Consider the following 24,336-nt stretch of genomic DNA (forward strand, 5'->3'; position numbering starts at 1 on the left):
CCTTGAGGGAACCTCCTTCCACTCCACTACACATTTACCTATTTCTTCACTTACTAGTATAGCCACCCCTTCCCTCCCTCACCCTCTCTTCACTCCTGATAACCTCCCAAACTTACAATCGCCCTTCCCTTTCAGCTTAGTTTCACTCAAAGCCAACACATCCATCTTTCTTCTCACAAACATGCTACCTATCTCTTCCCTTTTACTCTCATCTGTACCACATCCACGCACATTAAATGACCCAAACCTTAGGGTGCTGGTCCGAGAACTTCCAGCCCCTCTTATGCCTTTGCCTTTACTTTTAGGAATGTGCCCTGTGGGGCTACAAGAAGGATGCCTAGTCTCAATCCCCATCCCTTTCTTCTCGCCTCTTACGATCCAAGTGGGAATACTTGGTGTCAGTATTCTTTTCCCCCACCACTTAATTTAGTAATAACAATTGGGCCCTGGTCCAAGGGGATTGCTATATTTAAATATATATGTAAAATAGTTAAGTAAAATAAATTTCTCCCACCTTCGTAGATGACACCTATGCCTAGGAGACATTTTCCTACAAGAAGAGAACCCCAAGTACAAAGAACATCCCACAGAGGCTCAGATTCACAAGCATTCCACAGAGGCACAAAACTCATACCTAGGACAATCAGGCTGAGGAATAAACAAAATTGTGCCAGTCACGCTGAGAAAAGCCAAGTGTGACCTTTCCAAGATTAGTCTTACTTCATATATATATATATCATATATATATATGTGTATATATATATATATATATATATATATGTATATATATATATATATATATATATATATATATATATATATATATGCACTCACTCATTTACAAATCTGTATTTCAACTGAAGATGAAGAACGATCTGTGAAATTTATTGATTTACTCCTCTGTGGGTTTTTTTTCTGTATTGTTAAATATTGTCCATATAAGTTCCCAATGTCTTGGAAATTTATTTCTTCCTTTCTTATTTCCACAGACATCTACTTTCTGAAAGCTAGAAAACTTATAAAAGAAATTTATTTCTAATTTACTTGCTGTGGTTTTCAACAGAATACATATATATATATATATATATATATATATATATATATATATATATATATATATATATAGTGACAATGCTCTTCTCAAATTTCATGTGGTCAGTATTTTGTCATTCATATTTTCTGGTTGATCACTAAAGCTTTTTGAAGGTAGAGCAAAATAATCTTTATTATTACACCAATGTTTATTAAATTTCTACACCAACCATATTTACAAGTACTTAAGGTTTGACTTTCTTTGCTTTTTATGCATTTGCTAGCAGCCACCAGGACTGGAAAATGTTTCATAATACATACTGGAGGAAGGCATTACTCACCATACAACTGCTATATTTTCCATAAAATTCACTAAAAACAGAACATCATAATGCAGTGTCCATTGTTACTTTGATCTATTTCACTTATTCAACAATGGTAAACATAGAATATTAAGAAAAATCAAATGATCATACCGAAAAATATTGTACTGTTATTTAGGTACATGTATAAATGAGAATCCATTAAAATTCCCTGAATGAAGTCATAATATTTTAGTTATTTACCATGACTGCTTGAGCACATATACAGATACAAATCCTACACTTCATTTGTAATAATAATTTGTCTGAGTTTCCCTTACTAGAAACTGGCAGCTCCATAGATGACAGCAATGGGCCTCCAGCCTTGACCTAGATCTGTTTAGACAGAAACACTGGAGTTTTGTGTATACTTAAACAGACAAAAGATAAATGTAGGGATGATATACAGGTCAGTGACATTATCTTTGGTGGGTGATAACTTGCTATTTCAAGAAATATCTAGCTTTGTAATTGTGCTGACAATGGGAACTTTAAATTTTACTGAGACAAATTGGACACCACGGGAGCATGGCAATGTAGGTCGTCACTTAACAGATATCTTCTGGGATAATTATTTAATGCAGCATGTAAAATAACCTTACAGGAAAGTGAATACACTCAAATTAGTGATCACAAGTCATGAAAATATGACAAAATGACATAGAAGTTGGTGAAAATACTGTATCTAGAGATCACAACCTAATACATTCAAGCTGCAAAATAGTTTCAGAATAAACAGCTGCATATCAGTAATATCTGACCATAAATGCTCATTTGACTGGCCTATGACAAGAGATGGAAGAGATGTAAGAAATATTTAAGAATGCATCCACTGAAAGTATTCAAAGTTACATTCCATTTAAGCAAAGGTGGCTTGATAAAGGTGGAGAGAATAACGCTACAGCACTTTCAAACGAGAATATACAAAGAGCATTGAATACAATAAAAATTATAAAAAGGTAAAAGCAGGGAAGGCATATGGGTCAGATAGGTGTCACATGGAATGTCTGACAAAGGATGGAGTAATTATAGTTGTGTGGCTGGTGAGATTGTTTTATGTGTCTCAGGTAAGTTAGAACTGTAGACTGAAGTATGTATAGTTCCACTATACAAGGGGAAGGGGGGAACTATCAATGTAGTACTTTTGGAGGGATCAATCGGTTAAGTGTAGTTGATAAGACATATGGGAGGGTGTTAAATGAAAGGATCATGAGGGGAATGAAGGAAGTAATTACCGAGTAGTGCAAATTTAAGAGAAGAGGGTGTATCAATAATCTGGAACAAGACCAATATGCATGAAGTTTCTGGGAAAGGGTAAGGATGGCTTTTGGGCTTTCATGTATGTATTTAGACATGTGAGCTTTGATTTTGTGCTCCAGGTTTGGGGAAGGAATATTGTGTGAAGAAGCTAAATAGTATTAGTAATAGTATTTCTACTTGGGAGACCCATTAATGTCTTTTGGTCCCTGAAATATGGCTTTCCCGAGATATTCAGCATTCTCTGCCAACTAGGAAATTTGAAAATTATTTCTTGTCAGTGTTGTGTATTACTATTCTCATTACCATTTTAGACAGGTTGTATTTACAGTGTCAAAAGTTACACACACACACATATATATATATTATCTGTCTTATTGAAGCATTCAGATACTATTTGAGGTCTGTAAGCAGTGCCAATAGTGGCCTTCTTTTAATCCATGTTGATCTGGCAAGGTGTGGTCTAATTATATCTAAAATAAATCTTTCCTTTAATTTAGAATTGGCAGAGAAGAGATATATATCTGTAGGATGCAAAGTTCTCTGGCAGTCAGTTTGGTTTCAGGAAGGATGTATGATCTTTTCCAGGTTGTTGTGATGCCATTGTGCAATCATGAATGAAGATGTCTGCCAAAACTTTTCTTGTTGCATGACTCAGATGATTTGGGAGGTAGTATGATATCTTGATTGGCCTTCTGGATGTCAATTTTTCATTACCTCCAACAAGATTATATTTTCAATTGTGTTTGTTACGAAATGGTACTACCATGAGATACCTGCAAGAGGGAGCATTATCATCCTAGAAAAGACATAGAACTGCAGGAGGACCCTAAACACCCAATGGGTACCTGATATCTTTCAAATGTAAGACATTGCACAACCTCCAACTCCACACAGAAGTGCAGCCCCAAAGACTTTCAAGATCAAGCCCTAACTCACTCTTTTTCTCTCCCTCACTTCCTACTAACTTCTTGCATTTGTTTTTTCACATAAGAAGATCAGCACTCTGTTCTTGCCCCTTTTAACCTACTAGCTCTAGATACTGAAACAAAGCCAGGCCTATACATATCCTATATGCACTGTGCACAAACCAACACACAAAGTCTAAGAGCAGTCATATCATATTTACATATACTATACTCTCAAAACCACATCTTACATGTACTACAAATATACATCAACACTATTACAAACAACACACAGGCCACTTCAATTCCATTACAAACACAACCTATACATGACACTAATAGAAGAATAAAATAATGCATGAATTTGAGGGTATAATTGATTAGAGATGGCACCCCATGAGTGTTGCTCCTTTCCTGTACACTGCAATTAAGTAAATGAACAATCCATTCTACCCACATTCACTGAATACACCATTCAGGTAAAACAATACTCAACACAAAAGCATATTCATAATACTAATACACAACATAATCTTCTCAATATACACATATTTCACTTCAGGATCCAGCATACCTCTCCTAGTGTTCTCACATTTCTTGCTTTTTGTCTTATAATGTCATTACTTATTTGTTGCAGCTGTTTTTCTTTTGTTTTGATTATATTCTTTTTTCTCATGTATAAAATTAAAGTTGTATTTTTTTCCTGTAACCTCTAGACATATACTTTCTGTTTGCTTTCAGTATGGTGTTTGCAAGCCTTTCAGTGGCTTTATCTATGGAAAGGAACTAATCTACAGTGGAACCTCAACTTGCTAGTTTAATTCATTCTAAGATGGAGCTAATAACTTGAATTACTCATATGTCAAATAAATTTTCCCCATTGAAATGAATTGAAATGCCATCAATTCATACTGGCCTCCCAAAAACCACAGCAATTTTTTTTTTCTTACATGTTTTTAAACAATAAAACTGTACTTATAGAAATACCACATGTCGAAAATATGTGAAGAAATAGTTTTCCATACAGATATAAAAATATGTGGAATAGCTTAGAAGGTAATATAGCCCAAGCTCAAACAATACATGAGTAAATCTAAATATGATTAAGTTAGAACATACAGGAATTTGAGTATAGGTATGTTTGAAAATTAGGGAATAGAAGAAAGAGCCCGATGAGCATTGCTTCTTTTCTGTATACTACAATTATGTAAATACACATGAGTTGTGGCAAGGCTTGGTTCTTGCAATAATGGTACACTATTACCCTTGTGCAGTACTACTGGATCACAAGAGGGCCAGAGCTGGATACGAGGGATGATGGGATTCATTCAAATCTTATCTGAAACACTTGCTAATGCACACATCTGCCTTACTACTGATCTACTAATAATCTTCGCACTTACTATTGTATGTGCCTGCCTAGCTATTGAGTGAGACATGGGATGCTGGGCAGATGCTATGGTACTCACTGTGGCATTCACTACACCAACTTGCAGTGGGGTATATGAAGCCAGCTTTTAAACTGAGTTTTTGTTCATAACTCAAAGCAAAAAATCTGCTGAGAGACAGCTCATGTTTTGTAAGTTGAGATTCCACTGTATGTCAAAGTTTTCTCAATATTTTTCTATTTCTTCTGGCCATTTTGTTTGGCTGTGGTTTAAATATGGCATTTTTTTGGGTGGGTTTAATTTTTTCTGCAAGTTCTATGGTGATCTTTACTGGGAGGTGGTTAGAGGAGAGGTTATGAATGGTTTCCTATGTTTATGGATGAAGGGTGAAACTTCTGAAGTCACTTATTGTATTGGAGATGTTGTGTGGGGGAGTGTGCTAGAGTTTAATATGTTCAGACTGAGGAACTGACCTTAGTTCTTTATTTCCTCTTTCATTTGTTTTGTTGTGCATAGCCTTATGAAGTGGTGTGCATACAGGTCTCCAACCAGTTTATCAAATCATAGAGTAGTTGTAGATGAGGTGAGTATCCTTAGGTTGCTGATGTGGCTGGTGGTATGTAGATGTTTGTGATGTATGTTTTCTTTACTTGTGTTTCTATTGTGATTATTTCTACTGTAGTATCTGTGAGTGACTTCAATATCTTTACATATTTGGACAATTGTATGCTTTTGTGTGTAACTGTTGTGAGTCCACCTTTGTGTTGTGTTTTGTCTTCTTTTTGGTGTAGTTTGAAAAGGCTGGTAGTATGTATAGTGTGTTTGTGTGAGAATTGGTTTGCATGCTTGTTTGCAATTTCAATTATGTTTAAAGATTTGTTTTCTACTGGTATGTTTTGGGCTGAGGCTTTAAGTGTGCATAGGCAGTAGGTCTAATTTGTTACACACCGTTTAGTAAAAATAAGTTTGATGCATTTCAAATGGACCCAGGAGTAGCAGTTGTGGGGATGTGTATGTATGTGTGATGGATCTTGTTCATTTAGGGGATCTCTAAGTTCCTAGGTTTGTTTCAGATTCTTCCCTTGACAGATACAATTATAAGAGCATAGGATGGAAGGAAGTTGAAGTCTTGTGAAAGAATGAACACCAGGCCTTTCAGATTGTAAGTTACAGCCTCTCAGGCATGCACCTCCAAGGGTGAGGGGTTGAGACCTGGTCTGAACACTCCTCTCTGGAGTCATGGTACTTTTGGGGGTCCACCCTCCTTCTATTGACTCAATGCCACCTTAAGTCTGGTATGAAGTTGTGTCCAAAAGGCTTTCAACTCTCTTTGTTTATGGGTTATTTCTGAAGAAGGAAAACAAACTTTTGGGTCATTTGTAATTCCTTTGAAGTAAGGTACAGCACATAAATGAGACCCTGATAATAATCAAGTCATGATTAAAAAAATAAGTTCAAATATCTGTACTGACTAGCTATGTGATTTTGCCCATTGTCCTATACACACAAATAGGTTCACAGCATCGGGGTAAATGAGTGGAATGACAACTAAGGAGCTCCTGTCAATAACCTAAATGAAATATCTCCACTTTCTATTTCAACATAGAATTTCAGCTTTATTATTTCATATATCCTCATGACACTTTCTCAGTAACACAATAAACACTAACATTGGTTAGAGAGACAGTGAAGTCAGCTTTCAAATCATAATCCTGTTTCACAACCCCCAGTTTTATATTTAGAACAGTAACAAGAACAGGTTTCAGTCAGTAGAAAGAGGTGTATCACTGTGTACAAGCAACTTATACAAAGCATATTTGACTACATCTTTACAACATGATGCCCAACAATCAAGAAAATTAAGAAACCCTACAAACAACACAAAATAAAGCATAACAATAATAATTACAAACTCAGTTCTAAACAAGAAACCTCAAACCTACCCTTCCCTCATCCCATCACATGACCAAGTACAACACTGTGTATATGTGTGTGTATTTACCTAGTTGTATTTTACGGGAAGGGGAGCTATGCTCGTGGGGTCCCGTCTTCATATCTCATTTTATCTAAACTATTTTTAAATTCATGTATTGTTTTTGCACACACCACTTTCTCATCTAACTTGTTCCAACTGTCTATTACTCTGTGAGGAAAGCTGTTCTTTTTCAAATCTCTTCTATAGCTGTCTTTTTTTTATTTTCTTTCCGTGTCCTCTTGTATTTCTGTCATCCCATTTTATCAGATTCTCTCTATCAGTAATTTCTATGCCTTTCATGATTCTGTAAATAGCTATCAAATCTCCTCTCTCTCTTCTTTGCTCTAGTGTCTGTAGTTCAAGTTTTTCTAGTCTCTCTTCATATGATAGTTTTGAGTGTTGGTGCCAATTTTGTAATTGCTCTTTGTATTCTTTCAAGTTTTTTTATACATTTTTTTGTACTTGGTGACCATATCGTTGCTGCATATTTCAATCTTGGTCTTATCAGGGTGATTAGGATTTTCTTCACCATTTCTTCATCCAGGTATGTAAATGCAACTTTGATTGTTCTTATTAAATTATAAGTTTCTCCAAAAATCTTATTTATATGTTTCTCAGGTGACATATTATTCATAACAATGACTCCCAGGTCCTTCTCATTTTCTACTTTTTTTATTCCTTCTTCTCCCAATTTATATGCTCCTGTTATTCTGTTTTTGCTTTTTCCAAATTCCATTATACTACACTTTTTTGTATTGAACTCCATCTCCCACTTCCTACTCCATTCCTGTACTTTATTTAGATCTCTCTGTAGTGATTCACAATCTTCTTCAGTTTTCACTCTTTTCAGTAGCTTTGCATCATCTGCAAAGAAGCTCATATAGCTTTCAATTCCTTCATCCATATCATTAATATATATAGCAAACATTATTGGGGCCAGAACTGTTCCCTGCGGAACACCGCTTATTACTTCATCCCATTTTTTTGAGTGCTGGTCTCTTATCACTACTCTCATTTTTCTTTCTTGCAAAAAGTCTTCCATCCAATTTAGTAGTTTGCCCTGTATTCCTCCTTCAGTTTCTAATTTCTTAAGCAACTTCTTATGTGGTACTTTGTCAAAAGCTTTCTTTAGGTCTAGGAATGCACAGTCTGCCCATCCATCTCTTTCTTGTATTATATCTATTAGCCTTGAATAGAAACATATTAAATTGGTGACGCATGATCGTCCTTGTCTGAATCCAAATTGCCTTGGATTTAACACTTTGTTTTTTTCTAAATATTTTACCCATCTACTTTTGATAATTCTTTCACAAATTTTTGCTATTGTACTTGTTAGAGAGACTGGTCTATAGTTGGTAGGTTCTTCTTTATTTCCTCCTTTATATATAGGTACTATATTTGCTTTTTTCCAATCTTCTGGAACTTTTCCTTCTTTCAAGGAACTGTTTAGTATGCTATGTATTTTGTCTGCCAGTTCATTCCTGCATTCTTTCAGTATCCAGTTTGCTATTTCATCTGGTCCATGCGATTTTCTGACATCAAGATTATTCAAGTGTGTTAATATTTCATTCTTTGTTACTTCTATTTCTTCCATAGGGGGGACTTTCTCTTTCCATTCATTCTCTTCAGGTTGTATGTTCTCCCTTGTAAACACTGATTTAAAATCTTTGTTCATAATTTCCGCCATTTCCATTTTCTCAGTGTATTCAACTCCCTCTTGTCTTAATTTCTCCAAGTCTTGTTTGTTTTTCAGTTTATTGTTTACAAATCTGTAGAATAGTTTTGGTTGATCTTTACACTTTTCTATGACATCTTTTTCATATTTTCTCTTTTCCTCTCTGCACGTTTGTACATATTCATTTCTATAACAGGTATTTATTTTCCATTTTTAAGGTCTTCTGTCTTTTTTCCATCTGGTCCAGGCTTTGTCTCTTTTGCCTTTTAACTCCCTACAACTTTTGTTGTACCAGCATTTTACATATTCTTTTTCTTGTTTTTGTCTTGGGACATACTTTTCCACTCCTTTTTTGTAAATTTTTGTCAAAATATTCCATTTCTCTTCCACTGTTGTTTCTTCTTTGTATATTTCTTCCCAGTTTTCCTTTTGAAAGAATTCTCTTATTTTATCAAAGTTTGTTTTTTCATACATCATTCTTCCTTTTCTATATTGTTCATTTCTTTTCATATATTTTTCTTCATTAAGTTCCAGTTCAATCAATATGTGGTCACTTTTACTTACTGGTGTTTTATATTCAATTTTGTCCACTATTCTAGGTTCAGATGTAATTATTAGGTCTAGTCTCGATGGCTCTTCTTCATTTCTATACCTAGTGTTCTCCTGTATCCATTGTGTCATTGTATGGTCAGTAACCATCTCAAGTAGAGCGTTTCCCCATGAGCCGTCTCCACCCTTTACTATCATTTCTTCCCAGCAGATTTCTTTGCAATTAAAGTCGCCCATCATAACTATTCTTCCTCCCTCTTCCATTATCTTGTTTAATGCTATCTTTGTGTCCTCTAACATACTTTTATGTTCACTCTCTTCCCATGAGGCTGTTTTCGGGGGCACATAATTGATCACAAACTTTCTGCTCTTCTTATCTCTGTCTTCTACTTCCATCATTATCATCTCTACTGTATTCTTTCCATATGTGACACACTTCACGTTTATATCCTTCTTAGTCAGGAACATAACTCCACCCCCTTCCTTTTTCACTCTGTTTCTAATCCAATAATTATATGCATCATGTCCTACACTGTTGGGTGGTAGTGGACCTTTTAATTTTGTTTCTACAATTCCCATTATGTCTGGTTCTTTTTCCTTCAAATAATCATTCAGCTCATTCAATCCTGTTATTAATCCATCTATATTTGTGTAAGACACTCTTAGTTTTCTGCCACTTCCATTGTGTTCTCTGTTTCCCTTTTGTTTTTCTCTTGTATGTCGACTTTCTTTAGTTTCATATTCACTACTCTCCAATAGAATCTCTCTTTTTCTGACTCCGTTCTTTTCTCGTTTTTTTCCTTAGCTTGAAGTCTTTTCTGTTTTTCTTCCTCTCTTTCCTCTTTATTCATTTCCCTTTTTATCCATACCTTTTTATATTGTTCACTTGTTGCTAGTTTCCCTGTTTTGGATAAGATATTCTCTGCCGTCATTTGTGACTTGAATTTAATCTTAATTGGTCTGGTCTTATCTGTGCTATACTTTCCGAGTGTAAATTTCTCTTCGATTTGCTTCATAATTTCTCGTTCATCTTCCTGAACTGATTCTAGTAATTGGCTTACTTTTTTATTTTCCTCTTTGATTCTTGTGGTTCTATCTGGGTTGTGTTTTTCTTCCATTCCTAATATAATTATACATTTCTTCTTGTCTGCTAAATCTCTTACTATATTCTCCTTTTTTTCTCATCACTTTAATAACCGAGTCTTCATTATGTTCTTTCAATTGCTGTTTGACTATGTCAGTGAATGAAACTTTATTGTCTTCTTGGGTTGCTTTCCAATTCTTAGCTTCTTTAGTTATGGCCTCTCTGTTTTCTTTACTATTCCTCTTCAATTCCTCATTCTCCACCTTTACTTCTCTTAACTGTCTTTTTAGGTCTTCTATTTCATCAGTTAAGTTTTTGTTCGCCTTCTCTAGTTCTTCCAATTTTTCAAACCTCTCGGCGATTTTTGTCATCTTGCCAAACCTAACTTCCCAGCTGTCAGACATTTCTTGAAGTTTTTCCTCCAGTTTTGTCAGTCAGGGGAGGTTGGTATCCGCCGCCCTTTCATTAAATCCTTTGAAATTATCATCCTCACCTTCCATTGTACTGCTCTTATCTATGTTTCTGATCTTTACATTTTTATTAGACATTTCGTCGTCACTCAGTTGGTCGGGGGGCCGTTTTTTTATGTTTACATTTCGTCTGTCTGCCTGGGCCAAGTCTTCTCCTTCCTCATTTCCTTCCATTTCCCTCAGCAATCCCTCCCCTTCTCCTCTTTCCCTACTTTCCCACTACCCCACGAGCAATTTCCCCCCACCCTGCAAATACAATAGGTACTTCCTTTGCTTTGGAATCCTCTATTTTTCACTTTTTCTTCAGAACGTCTTCTACGCCTTCCGTTCACTGAAGTGTGTGTGTGTATGTGTGTGTATACATATATATATATATATATATATATATATATATATATATAAATTGGGGACATATGCCAGGGAGCACATTGTTTCAATCACTTGCCAGTACCAGTCCCCAAGGTCTCTCAAACCAAACTCCTGTGCAGCCCCCCTTCCTATTCTAAGCAACTCTCAACAGATTTGGTCAATTTGCCCTACCCATGTAGTAGACATTCCCTTCGTCTCCTCCATTGTGGGTTGTCTCTTGTGGAGACAACCCTGAGACTTGTGATCCCTGTCTTGCTGTAATATATATATATATATATATATATATATATATATATATATATATATATATATATATATATACATATATATATATTTATATATATAAAGTAAGTTAGAAAAATAAAGCAGCATACTGTTCAAGTATCTACAGTAACCTGTAAACTATAGTTCACAATACATCCATAAAAAATATGCATCACTAAACAAGCACTCTTACATAGATCCTGAAATCCATACTCTGCATTATCCCTCAAATATCAACTCAACCAAGAAAGTCCTCCCAGGACAAGAACCACACTAACATGAAAAAGTATAGAAAGAGAATCCGTCTGGTCACTGAGCACCTCATCCTGCACAGCACACTCTAACCCTACCCAGACAACATTACAAAATCTCTTCTTTCAATGACCTGTGGGCCAATCTGGTGGCTACTGCCAATTACATGAGAGCCATGATTCTCCTACAAAAGAAATCTGAAGCAACAGATTGACTGACCTGACACCCCACCTCCATATCATGTCACAATGAGCAGCTGGTTACTGACCACACAAAATTTCTGGCTTGTAATTTATTATATCCATGGAAAAGCAACAATGACAAGAATCCTCACAAAAAGTAAATGTTAATGTTATGTATGGTAGTCACCAAGACCAGGTAGATGTGAATAAATACTATTATGTGGATGTATCTAAGAATCTATTAAGTGATATGTTCCCACTTGAGTTGTAAAAGGTGACAAAACAGGACAGGGATACTAGGCATCCTACTCTCTGTAGCCCCAAAGGGAACATTCCTAAAAAAAAGCAAAGGCATAAGAGGGTCTGGGAATTTTCCAACCAGAAACCTAAGTTTTTCTTTTTAATGTGTATAGGTGTGGTACAAATGAGAGTAAGAGGAAAGAGATAGGTTTTGTGAAAACAAAGATGGATGGGTTGGCATTGAGTGAAACTAAGTTGAAAGGGAGGGGTGAGTTTGCATTTGGGAGTGTAGTGGGGAGGGTGTCAGGAGTGAAGAGAGGATGCGGGAGAGACAGGGTCCCTATATTAGTAAGTGAAGAGATAGGTAAATGTGTGGTGGAGTGGAAGGAGGTTTCTTCAAGCTTAATGTGGATTAAAGTAAAACTAGGGAGATGTGAGTCTGTAAGTGCATATGGACCTGGTAGTGAGAAGAGAGTAGAGGAAAGTTTTTTTTTTTAGGGGGGATAAATTTAAATGAGTGCATAGTGGGTTTAGGGAGAAATTTCAATTTAGTGATATTGAGAGATCTCAATGCTAGGGTAGGAGATGAACCAATAGACAGAGTGGCTGAGAAGTGTGGAGTGCCAGAAAAAATTGTAATGGAAAGCTGATGGTGGAGATGTATCTAGAGAGTTGATAATATCTAACACAGTATTTAGGAAGAGAGTCAAGCATAAGTATAGATGGGAGAGAGTGCTGGGTGGATGGGTGGTAGATATGGCTTTAATGGACAATATAGAGCAGAGTTTTGAATGCACATGTTCTCTTAGGGGTGAGAGTGGTAGAATATCAGATCATATTTTGGTGGAAGGTAAGTTGAGAGTGTAGGATAGATGGAGAAAGAGGAAAAGGACAGAAGGTAGAGAGGTGTTTAAAGTAAACTGCTTAAATGAGAAAGAAAAGGAGAGAGTACTAGAAGAAGCTGAGAGAAGAGTAGGAGAGAGTGAAAGATAGAGTAGAACTAGGAGTGGAGGAAGAATGGAGATGTTTTAAGGAGGGAGTCACAAGGTGTGCAAAGATGGTGTGTGGAACAAGGAGGATGGGAGAAAATAGAAGGAAGGGTAGTGAGTGGTAGGATGATGAAGCAAAGAAGGCTGATGATTGGAGATGGTTAAAGAAAATGGAGAAAAATTGGAAATAAGCCAGTTGTTGTTTGCTGATGACACTGTGCCTGTAGCAGAGTCAGAGGAGGGATTAAGGAAATTAATGATGGAGTTTGGGAAGAGTTGCAAGGGGAAAGGATGGTGCAAATTGGAAGTGAATATTAAAGGAGAGAGGCTGGAGGAAGTGGATGGCTTTAGATACTAGGGGGCAAATGTGGCAGGAAAGGGAGGAGTGGAGGTGGAGGCAGAATATAGATTGAGAGAAGTACATGCCTTGGTCGATTAAAAGGTGCAATGAGAAATAGACATTTGGGAATGGATGCTAAGAGGAGATTGTATGAAGGGGTAATTGTCATGTCAGCACTGTATGGGGCAGAAACATGCTAAGAGAGGAAGAGCTTAAATGTGTTTGAGATGAAATGTCTGTGAAGTATGGTAGGGGCTACCTGGCTGGACAGGGTGAGAAATAAGGAGGTGAGGAGGAGAGCGAGGGTGGAAAAGGAGTTGTTGTCATTCCCTAGACTGTCTGTCCGAGCAGTCCTGTCTCCCCAAGGAATGCCACAGCCGAAACTGGGTTTTCCCACAAATCCTTTATAGAGTGTATGTTGTGTTGTTTGCATGCATGATTGTGTATAATGCAGTCTTCCATTATGTGTTGTATGGTATGGGGTGAAGTGTTACATCCTGGGCAGCTGTTCACAATGCGGTCATCCAGCCTCTTCTGGTAGCTTAGAAGTGCTGGGTGGTGGCCACACCGCAGTCTGGCCAGGTGGACTCTGTCCTTTCGTGAGATAGAGGATTCAGAAGGGTGGATATCAGGGGGTCTGGCATGCAGCAGTGTGTTGTCTTTCAGTGTGTTAATGGAGCGGTGAGTGATATGATTATGAATATGTTTCCGGAGGCTGGTATTTGGTGGTTGTGGAGGAAGAGAAGAGTTGGAAGATAGGGTTGATGAAAGAGTATTGGGATGATTTGGACACATGGAAAGAATGAGTGAAGAAAGATTGGTAAAAGAAGTGTGAAAGGCAGAGGTGGATGGAGTGAACATGAGGGGGCAACCAAGGATGGAAGGATGGGGTAAAAGGGGCATTGGGAAAGAGGGAGATGTCTGTTGAGGAAGAAAGGGAGAAGACAGAAAATATGGGTGAGTGGAGAATGGTTATGCATGAATGATGCTGTGATGCATGGAAGGGAGTGGATGGAGGATGGGGGAGGTTAGGGAGTATGTGTGAATAATATTCTGATGCAGCCTGAAGGAATTTCTCCCTATCTTCTCTTTTTCTGCATGATGGGGTGGAGAGAGGGGGGAGGGGGTCACTGATTAAATGAAGTGGCCAAGAAAAGAGGGAGGTGTGGTGAATAGGAATGGAGTTTGTGGAGATGAAATGGGTGGGAGTGGATTTATACCTTCGACTTTGGTTACCTCCCTTATAACTTAGTGTATGTATGCTATATCTAATGTATAATTCAACCTTGGTTTTTAATTAATTATGACAGACACTGGTTCCGTGACAACAGCCAACATAATCTTGATGACTTGGTCTACGGTCTAATATGTTCCAAAAATCATAAAAAGTGTTTTGAAGTCAAAACACCTTACAGTCTCAAAGACCACTACACAATCAGTGGATCAGTAGTAAAGTACTTCTGAGGTATCACAGAAGAATAAGAGAATCCAGTGGCTTGCACCAAAGAAATTAATCCTACTTAATTATAGACCAAACCTACATTTTACATTTATCTTTGATTTATATTTGTACACATTTCATATAAATATGATAGCTACTGAGAAGAATTAAATTTCAATTTGAAACAAATGATCAGAATCATAAGTAACGTTTATCATAAGTAGGATTTTGCACATTTAACCCTATTTATTTTTTGGGCAAATTTGTTTTATGTACAAGAGCTCTGAACATGTTTACTCTTACATAACCAAAAACAAGTGACAGCTGCCACATTTCCATGTGTCAGATAGCTCATCACCTACTCTTAACATCCATTCTAATGGCTTGCCCATGTCAAATTGACCAAGCCAAAATGTACATGAGGTAACTGATGGCTATGACTAGTAGATATAGTACCTGTATAGGACTTGAGCTGATACATGATTGTATAACCACTTAATTATAAAGTAAATATAAAGGACATTGCCAAGTAGTAAACATATAACAATAATATTAATAATAGTAATAATAATTATTGACTCAAGTTTCATTGACTGCAAACCTGCAACCCCAGTGGCTGGCAAAAATCCTAAGGCTCTCCCACAGACCCTTCCTGGAAGAAATGTTAGACTGTTGTCTGTATAGTACTAGCGTGAAACTGTTTCACTGTCACTGGCTTAAAGAAGCAGGAGGGTGCATTCATTGGTGGTCAGCTTTCCTTATTTGAAAAGGTGGAGGAAATACAATTGAAGCTGACAGAGATCTTGGACTCAGGCCAGAAACCTAATCCCAGCCCTGAACTCTATATGGAGATGTGGGGGTTGATGGTCTTTGAAAAGATGCAGCAGAGATGATTCCTTCTGCAGTCTATCTTGCATTACCAAAAGTGGATAACTGTCATTGGTATCTAGTCCAAATATAATGCAGTCACATTTACTCCTCATCTACTAAAACTGGATACATACATTACTTGAAAACCTTGCCTACGGAGATGGGGGGGGGAGTGGAGATGGGTATGGCAGAAGAAAAAGAAGAAGAAATGTTGAACAGCCAGTGAAATCCTGTTTATTTCAAGATGATGGTGGTTAGAGGCTGAGGGATGAATGTGGTTAAGGGCCTGGTGCAGGCGCCTTCCAATAAACCATGCCTTCAATGATGGCATGATTTCTGAGATGATGGGAGTCAACTTGGAACACCTTTGCTAAATGGTCAACCCTGCAGTTCTGTGATGGTCCACTGGTGCTGGCCATCCTTATCTGTTAATCTGTTAATGCATTATAATTTAACAATGACTGAATTCTTATTGTTGAATGTATCCCAGGGTTAACAAATTGTTGTCCCCCCTGCCCCAAGAAGCCCAGATTTTTACAGGAACAATCTATAATTAATACTCTCATAACCACGAGGCCTTTGAGATGTGCAAGGCAATACTACATCAATCTTTATCTCTGAGGAATTACAGACAACCTTATGTTAAAAGATAACAATGTTTTAGTTTTGCATTTTCCTAATAAGCTGTTTACATTTTTGAAAACCTGATCATATTAAAATAAAGAGTACAAAACTCTGCAGACAATAATACTATTACCATGATGTGTGGTAAGGTTTTGATATATTTTTCTTTGTCTAGAAGAAAACCCATTCAATTATACAGCTGTCAACTTTGAATTTCCATCTATTCACTTTAGTGCCAGTTTATGATTTAAAAAATATCATTAGAACATACCACTAAATGGATTATTCTGCTGCTATGATGTGATATAGAATAATAACAAAATGATTAGCTATAGCAACTCTCAAATGGTAAAAGATTAATGGATTGGCAAGTGACAGTTGGTTACAAATATGGCTAAAATGTGTGTAAATAGCTACCAAGTTGCAAATTGATATCACATCTCTAAAGGCACTTATGCCTCATGAGAAAGTTATTGTTTAACCTTTCTGCAAACATAATTAATGGTTACACTCGCAACAGGCATCCTTGCCATGGCTCAGCTACCACTTAGATTACATAGAATGCACATCATCATAATGCAAGTACAGGTACTCCTCGTCTAACGACCTACTTGGTTAACGACAACTCGGAGTAACGACAGGCTTTATGATGTCGTTTAACGTAAATCTCCCGAAGTTACGACGTGTACGATAATTAAGTTGGCTGAGGCAAATTTGTATGATGTTATAAATGAACTTGTACGGTGGATATTAGCTGTGAGGTAAAGTGTTCTGAAGCTTAGGTCTACATTACCATCCTGCAAGCTGCAAAAACTACCAGTACTGGTAAATTTTCAGTTTCGACCGTGGGCGCAATATAACAATAGAAAATTAATTATTAATTTTGTAAATTATAATGTATCAACGTAATATGCAATTTTGTGAGCGGAAATGAAAAAAAAAATGCTAAAACAGATTTCGTAAGTAACGAAGTCATGTCGGACGAATGGTACACCATGTTTGTTATGATAGATGCCGATGTCGAAGAAATGAAAGGATGATAAATTAATTCGTCTAACCTAAACTAAACTAACCTAACCTGTGTTTAATAAATCATTACCTGCAAATTAAATGTCATCCGGCTCGTCCTCGTTGTCGTCATCGTGAGAGACATTGGCAGACGACAAGATGGCGTCCCGAGCCTATGCTACCGACTTCGTTCATTAGCATATTTTCTTGTAGCATGGTATTTTTTACTTTCATTTCCGCCCACAAAATTGCATATTACGTTGGTACATTTTAATTTACAAAATTAATAATTAATTTTCTATTGCTATATTGCGCCCATGGTCGAAACTAAAAAAATACCCCGGTATTCAATATGGAATGTCAGCATACACGGATTTGGTCATATACGGTAATTTTAGGAACCTAACCACCATAAATAAACAGTAAATAAAGCTTTAATGTACTGTATGAAAGAGGGAAAATACACGAAAATAAAGATACATGTATTGCTGGACATTGTACATACAGTACATGTATGTATATGTATACGCTTTTGCTTAACGACCAATTCGGTTAACGACAGCGCACTGGTCCCAATTGTCGTCGTTAAACGAGGAGTACCTGTACTCCTATGCTAATAATGACAACTGAACACATTTTCTTTTTAGTAATATTCTCCAGGTGCTGATGCCCTCTTTCTATGGCAGTACCTAATTCATCATTTAACTACTCTAAAATATCAATATCATTCCTAGCTAGATTAATAAAGAAATTCCTCTGACTCAACCTCCAAACACAATGCTACTCATCTTCAATTACTTTATCTGCTACTGTTTTACATATTCTCCATTTGTCTACTGTTCTGACACAATGATGCCACTGTTAGATCAACAACAAAAAACAATTTATTCTGAAATACAACTAAAACCACATTTCATATGAATTTGTATTTTCAAGAAAAAAATCAGTTTGCAAATACAAAACCAAAAATCATATGCAAATTCGCTGTTTCACATGACAAAATACTAGAATATCCTCATGTGATCCACTTATCAATCCCCAATCCCTTTGAACCAGTGGCATCTTTCATAAACTCTGTTCTTGATGATGCCAGGTGACTGCATTCTGTTGTGAGGGAAGACCCTGACTGGGCTGTAGGGGATTAAAGGTATCCAAATCAACATCTTCAACCCCATTTTATTTTGACATATGTCATGAACTTCATTCACCTGTAGGGAAGACCTTGAACCAAGTGGGTCCAAATTACAAGTAAGGTTATCGGACTCTCAACATGTTTTTCATAATCAGGAAAATATAGCTACACAATGGGTACACTGATATGATTTCTAATCTATGATATATGAAAGACTAGAGCTGTATTTTCTTTTCTAACTTCTCATCTGTGTTTTCTAATTTATGAATTTTTAGCTGTATATGCCAGAATATGTTCTTTCACTTTTATTTTCTCATCTGTGAGTCAAATTGTGTTCAACTTCCAACTTTTCAACTGCACACATCTGAGATTCTTTCACTTCTAACTTTTCAAATGTACACATCTGAGATTGTTCTCTCATTTCTAACTTCATATCTATATGAGCTGAAGTGTGTTCTTTCACTGCTAACTTATCATCCATATAAGTTTGAATGTGTTCTTTCACTTCTAACTTCATACCTGTGTGATTTGGAGCATATTCTTTCAGTGTCAACTTCTCATCAGTATTGGTTTGAATGTGTTCTTTCACTTCCAAATTTTCATCTGTGCATGAGTGAGCATGATCTTTCACTTGTGACTTCTCTATATATGCTTGAGCGTGTTCTTTAATAGTTGTTAGGTTTGAAAATGAAGTGTCATAAATGCAAGTTTCCTCAGGTTGACCTTTGTGAAATTTCATATGCATTCGTAGTTGACCAAACTTAGCAAAACAAGTTTTACAATAGACACACTGATATGGTGGTTCGCCTGGATGTTTTTTCATATGAGAATTTAAATGGGAGGATCGTCCAAATGAAAGCCCACAAAGTCTGCAGTCATAAGGCCTCTTGCCAGTATGAACTACCATATGTTTATTTCTATTGGATGAAGTTGAAAATGTTTTATTGCACATTTCACATTTATAGGGCTTTACGCCTGAATGGGTCCTGATATGTTCTACTAGAGTATTGGAATGTGAAAAGCTCGCATCACATAAAGTACACTTATACGGCCTGGCACCTGTGTGCGTATTAACATGGTCCTGCAAAGTCCGTTTCCATAAAAAGGAAGCACCACAGATATTACACGGATAGGGTTTTTCGCCTGTGTGGGTCATAATATGCTTTTTCTGCGAAGACGACTGAGAAAACGAAGCCTCACAATAGGTGCATTTGTACGGCTTCTCGCCTGTATGAATGCGAATATGCACCGTCAAATGAGACGATTCTGCAAATGAAGAAGAACAATACTGACATTTGTAAGGCTTCTCGCCTCTGTGTTTCCGCATGTGCAGTCTTAAACCAGTAGCAGAACAAAACGTAGAATCACATAATCGGCATTCATACGGTTTCTCACCTGTATGCATCAATATGTGTTGCTTCAACTGACCTGATCGAGCAAAGGATTCTTGGCAATATGTACAATGATACGGTTTCTCACCTGTATGCCCTCTCTCATGACTCGTAAGTGATGACGACTGATGAAATGCAACGCCACAATAGGAGCACTTAAAAGGCCTTACTCCTGTGTGAAGCCTTATATGGTTTTTTAACTGAGATTTGGTGGCAAATGCTGCAACACAATCTGAACATCTAAATGGTCTCTCGCCTGTGTGAACGCGAAGATGGATTTTCAGCGTACCTGACTGAGAAAATGCAGCACCACATAAAGTACACAAAAAAGGCTTCTCCCCTGTGTGTTTCCTTAAATGGACCTTCAGTATTGAGAGGTGAGCATATGCAGCAGGACAGAAACTACACAAATAAGGTTTTTTAATAACTCTTTTCTTGACGATGATCTCAGGGGATGATGTACAAGCATCTATTGAAGAAATCATGGCTTTTGGATATTCTTCTAGACTAGTATCTATTGTAGAATCCATGGCATGTAGTATTGAATTCATAGATTCTGGGTATTCCCTTAAACTAGTGTCTATTGTAGAATTCATGTTTTCTGTATTTTCCTCCAGACTAGCTTCTATTTTAGCATTCATGGTTTCCAGGGCTTTCTCCATTTTCTTTTCAGATTCCTTCTTCATAAATATGCCTTTCTCATTGAATCATTCTGTGCTTCCTGAAATTATATATAAAATATACATAAGTAAAATTCCAGTTTTATGATTAAAACTGAAAACATATGTCACTCCAAGTAATGACACCTAAAACAGAAATCATGGCAAAAAAATACACTTGATGAATTTCAGGAAATATTTCTACAAATCTTTTCTTAACCCCTTTGCTACAATAATGCTCTTCTGAGATTTTGTTCTGGCTAATGCCAGATAGTTTTTTTCAGCTGAGGAGAGGCCTCATACTGTAAAGGCTAAAGCTAAGTGTAACATTCCTTTATACTGTAGTCCATTTGTTACAATGATATGCTTCTTAGATTGTGTTTTGGCTAATACCAGAAGATTCTATTTAGCTGAGTGACCTTGTACTGAAGGAATTAACTATAAAACAGTTGAAAACATACTCAGCACTATCTTGAACACCCTCAGCTGAATAAAATCTGGCATACAACATTTATGATCATGGTGTTGGTAATGTCAATGGCAGCTAACATGGCTCTGTAAAAGTCCTGATGAAACTAGCAGCTCAGTGACACAGACTGCCTTGGAATAGACTGGCCTATCCCCATGACAAGGAATGAAAATGAACATTTGGATAGCCAATGTTGATGTATCAACAATTAAAGATAAGGAGGATAAAATAATAAAACTTATAAAGGAAAAGAATCAATTGTAGAAAAGTTTAAATGTGTTTGAGATGAAATGTCTGAGAAGTATGGTAGGGGTTACTAGGCTGTATTGAGTGAGAAATGAGGTGAGGAGGAGAGTGGGGGGAAGGAAAAGGAGTTGGGAGATATGGTTGATGAAAGAGTACTGGAATGGTTTGGACACATGGAAAGAATGAGTGAGGAAAGATTGGTAAAGGAAGTGTGGAAGATAGAGATGGATGGAGTGAACAGGAGGCAGCAACTGAGGATGAGATGGATGGATGGGGTAAAAGGGGCATTGAGAAAGTGTGATGTCTGTTGAGGAAGGATAGGAAAAGTCAGAAGATAGGGGTAAATGGAGAATTGTTGTGTATGTATGATGCTGTGATGCATGGGTGTGGGTGGGGGATGGGGAGGTTAGGGAGTGGTTATGTGCAAATGATATTTTGACAAAGCCTGAAGGGATTTCCCCCCATCTTCTCTTTTTCAGCATGAGAGGATGGAGAGTGGGGGTTTGCCTAATAAATGAAGTGGATTTGCTATGGATGCGCTGTGTTTTGCAACAATGCTTCTGACTCAGGGCAATGGGCAAGATGCAGGGATACCCATCATCCAGGAGGAGCCAAGAAGAGGGAGGAATGGTGAACGGGAGTGGAGTGAGAGGGGATAAAATGGGTGGGGGTGGAATCATGCCTTTTGATTTTGGCTACCTCCCATGTAAGGGGGGGGGAAATCCCTTGGTATATGTATGTAGGTATAATGGGAAAGGAAATTTGATATTTTGGGACTGTGTGAAACCAGGATTGAAAAAGGAAGAGAAGTAATACCTGAAAATATGCAAAGGATATCAAGAGTCCAAACAGGGTGAAGCTTTAATTGTCACTCTTTCCCTGCATAATAAAAATTTCCATAGTCATTTGTGAAATAATGTTAATGATCCACCAGAAATATAACTTATGTTTTCTGCTTCAGCAATATTTTTTCAATATCTATTGCCTTTCACTCATTTATTACACATTTGCATATAACATTTACTGTGCACTTTAATGATAGCAGCACATACAGTACTGGGTCACTGCTATGTTTGGATGTCACTGAGGGAGTGGGTCCAATTCACACCACATAACGAGATTTTTAGTAGTATATGGTGTAAATCTGCTTCTAGCCATAAAGAGATTAATAGGAGAATCATAACATAGAATTAATAATATAAATACAAGAATGAGAGAACCATCACTATGAACATTTATATAAGATACAGAAAAATTTATTTGGCACAAGTGTATGCACCATAAGATAGGTTAGAATACAAGTGATGATTGATTCAGTTTAACATCATAAACTTCCCCTTATCAGGAAGCTAGGATGGTGCTCCTTACTCAGAAGACTTTGTAGCACAGAATAATAATAATAATAATAATAATAATAATAATAATAATAATAATAAAAAGCATGTGAGGGGGATCTGAAAAAGATGAGGAAATTTAAGAGGGAATGAACTGGCTGAGTGATGGGTGTGGGTGGGAGAGCGGGTGTGGGTAGGAGGGGGTGTCTTCCCCTTCCACAGAAATGGGGACAATTTGTTTTCACAAATTAATTAAATTCTCATAGTGAATATCAATAGAGAATGGCACAAAATTATTATGAGTAAAAGTTACAAGCCTATACCTGTTACAAAAAAAGTGGAAATAATGACAAACCTCAAGATTGTGTTCTTTAATGCATGGAACTTCAGTCTTCACAGAAATACTGAACTTTCATATGCCTGATATACATATATAATAACAACCTTCTTAGGCATCTAAAATAGCATTCCATCTGCACTCCACTCACAATGCATCAGTAAAGAAAACTACACTTATATCATAAAACAAGCACTTCATGACCAACCACTGAACTCCCTATTCTACAAAATTTTCCCTGATTGTCCAACAGATAAATCTCTCCCACTATTAGAAGAACAACACAAACATTGCTTTCATTGTTCGTGGTGTCACTGACAAGGTGAAATGAACTAAAATAGAAAAAAAAAAACAATGAAGCAAGGAATACTACCCTGGTTTCTGGCCAGTACCCAACTTCAAAACAATATCTACAGAAAATAGGTTTGGCCACAAAACCAAATTTCCCCAGATTTAACCACCACACAGATAAAACTGAACAACTCATTCTACACTGCCCTTACCCAAACAACAACAACACAGTATCTCTTTCTTGAGTGACTGTGCACCAGTCCAGTGGTTGCAGCCAGTTTCCTGGGAGGCATGGGTCTTCTGCAACAGACCTGGAGCAACGGATTGATTGAAAGTAATATCAGTAATGTACGTAGCCAAATTCAAACCTAGATATGATAACCACTAAAGGTTATGAGCAATAGAAGGCTGGCACTGTATATTAGAGGTGGTATTATTCTTAATACACTAACTAATGCTAGGTAGGTAGAACCTGATCTATGGGACAAACCGTATGCCTATTCAACTATTGTGACTGTCTATCTTAGAAATGTGGTAGTCCAGCATACTATACTTAGAACATATTAGTCCAACTGAATATCTTAAAGTATTCCCTGCTTAGTTTCTGGAATTATTTAAGCCCTCGAACTGTGAATTCCTATATCCAACCCACCTCACACCTATGCACTGGACACTTCTCGCTCAAGATTATCACTTGTTTTATGTTAAGCCATATACTACATAGCAATGGATACTTCATTCTACGTGTGTACTCCCTCTTGAAGCATACTCGGTGATGTACTTACATATTACTTTCATAAAAGTATACTCCTAGTGACTGTGCTAGAAGTTAAACAAACATCCCTTCCACCCTAACAAACAAACGCACAGACTACTCTCGATATTCCCGACAGATGGCTCCAACGCTGTCTGTCATCTCGTACACTGATACGGAAGCTGCTCAGCTGGTCCAGAATCCGCAGGAAGAAATCAAGAATATATTTGTATGTGTTGATTTTTTTGATTTTCTTTAGTTTATATATCACTTTCAATCAAATATGTAATAAGGATCCTCTCGCGGTTATAATTAATTTGTTTGTAATTTTCTAAACTATCTTTGTTTTTATTTTGTATATTACATTCATAATTTATAATTCGTGATGATGAGATTTGTCAAAAAGAAATGACTGTATTATACATGATTCATGTTGGTAGACTG

The 24,336-nt window shown here is 36.9% G+C and overlaps 1 protein-coding gene across 1 annotated transcript in view; it reads right to left on the bottom strand.

The window, feature by feature from the left end:
* Positions 1–16,935: 16,935 nt before the first annotated feature.
* Positions 16,936–24,336, bottom strand: part of LOC143028099 (uncharacterized) — a 15,038-nt gene continuing 7,637 nt past the window's right edge. The window contains exons 5-6 of the mRNA XM_076189737.1: positions 23,351–23,449; positions 16,936–20,482 (exon numbers count right to left, since the gene is read on the bottom strand). Of these exons, the coding sequence (XP_076045852.1) occupies positions 18,725–20,482; positions 23,351–23,449 (1,857 nt within the window). The 3' untranslated portion in view covers positions 16,936–18,724. The remainder of the gene's footprint in view (positions 20,483–23,350; positions 23,450–24,336) is intronic.

This window comes from Oratosquilla oratoria, chromosome 9 (assembly GCF_046742065.1).
Source record: "Oratosquilla oratoria isolate Oo_2021 chromosome 9, ASM4674206v1, whole genome shotgun sequence".
NCBI lineage: Eukaryota > Metazoa > Arthropoda > Malacostraca > Stomatopoda > Squillidae > Oratosquilla > Oratosquilla oratoria.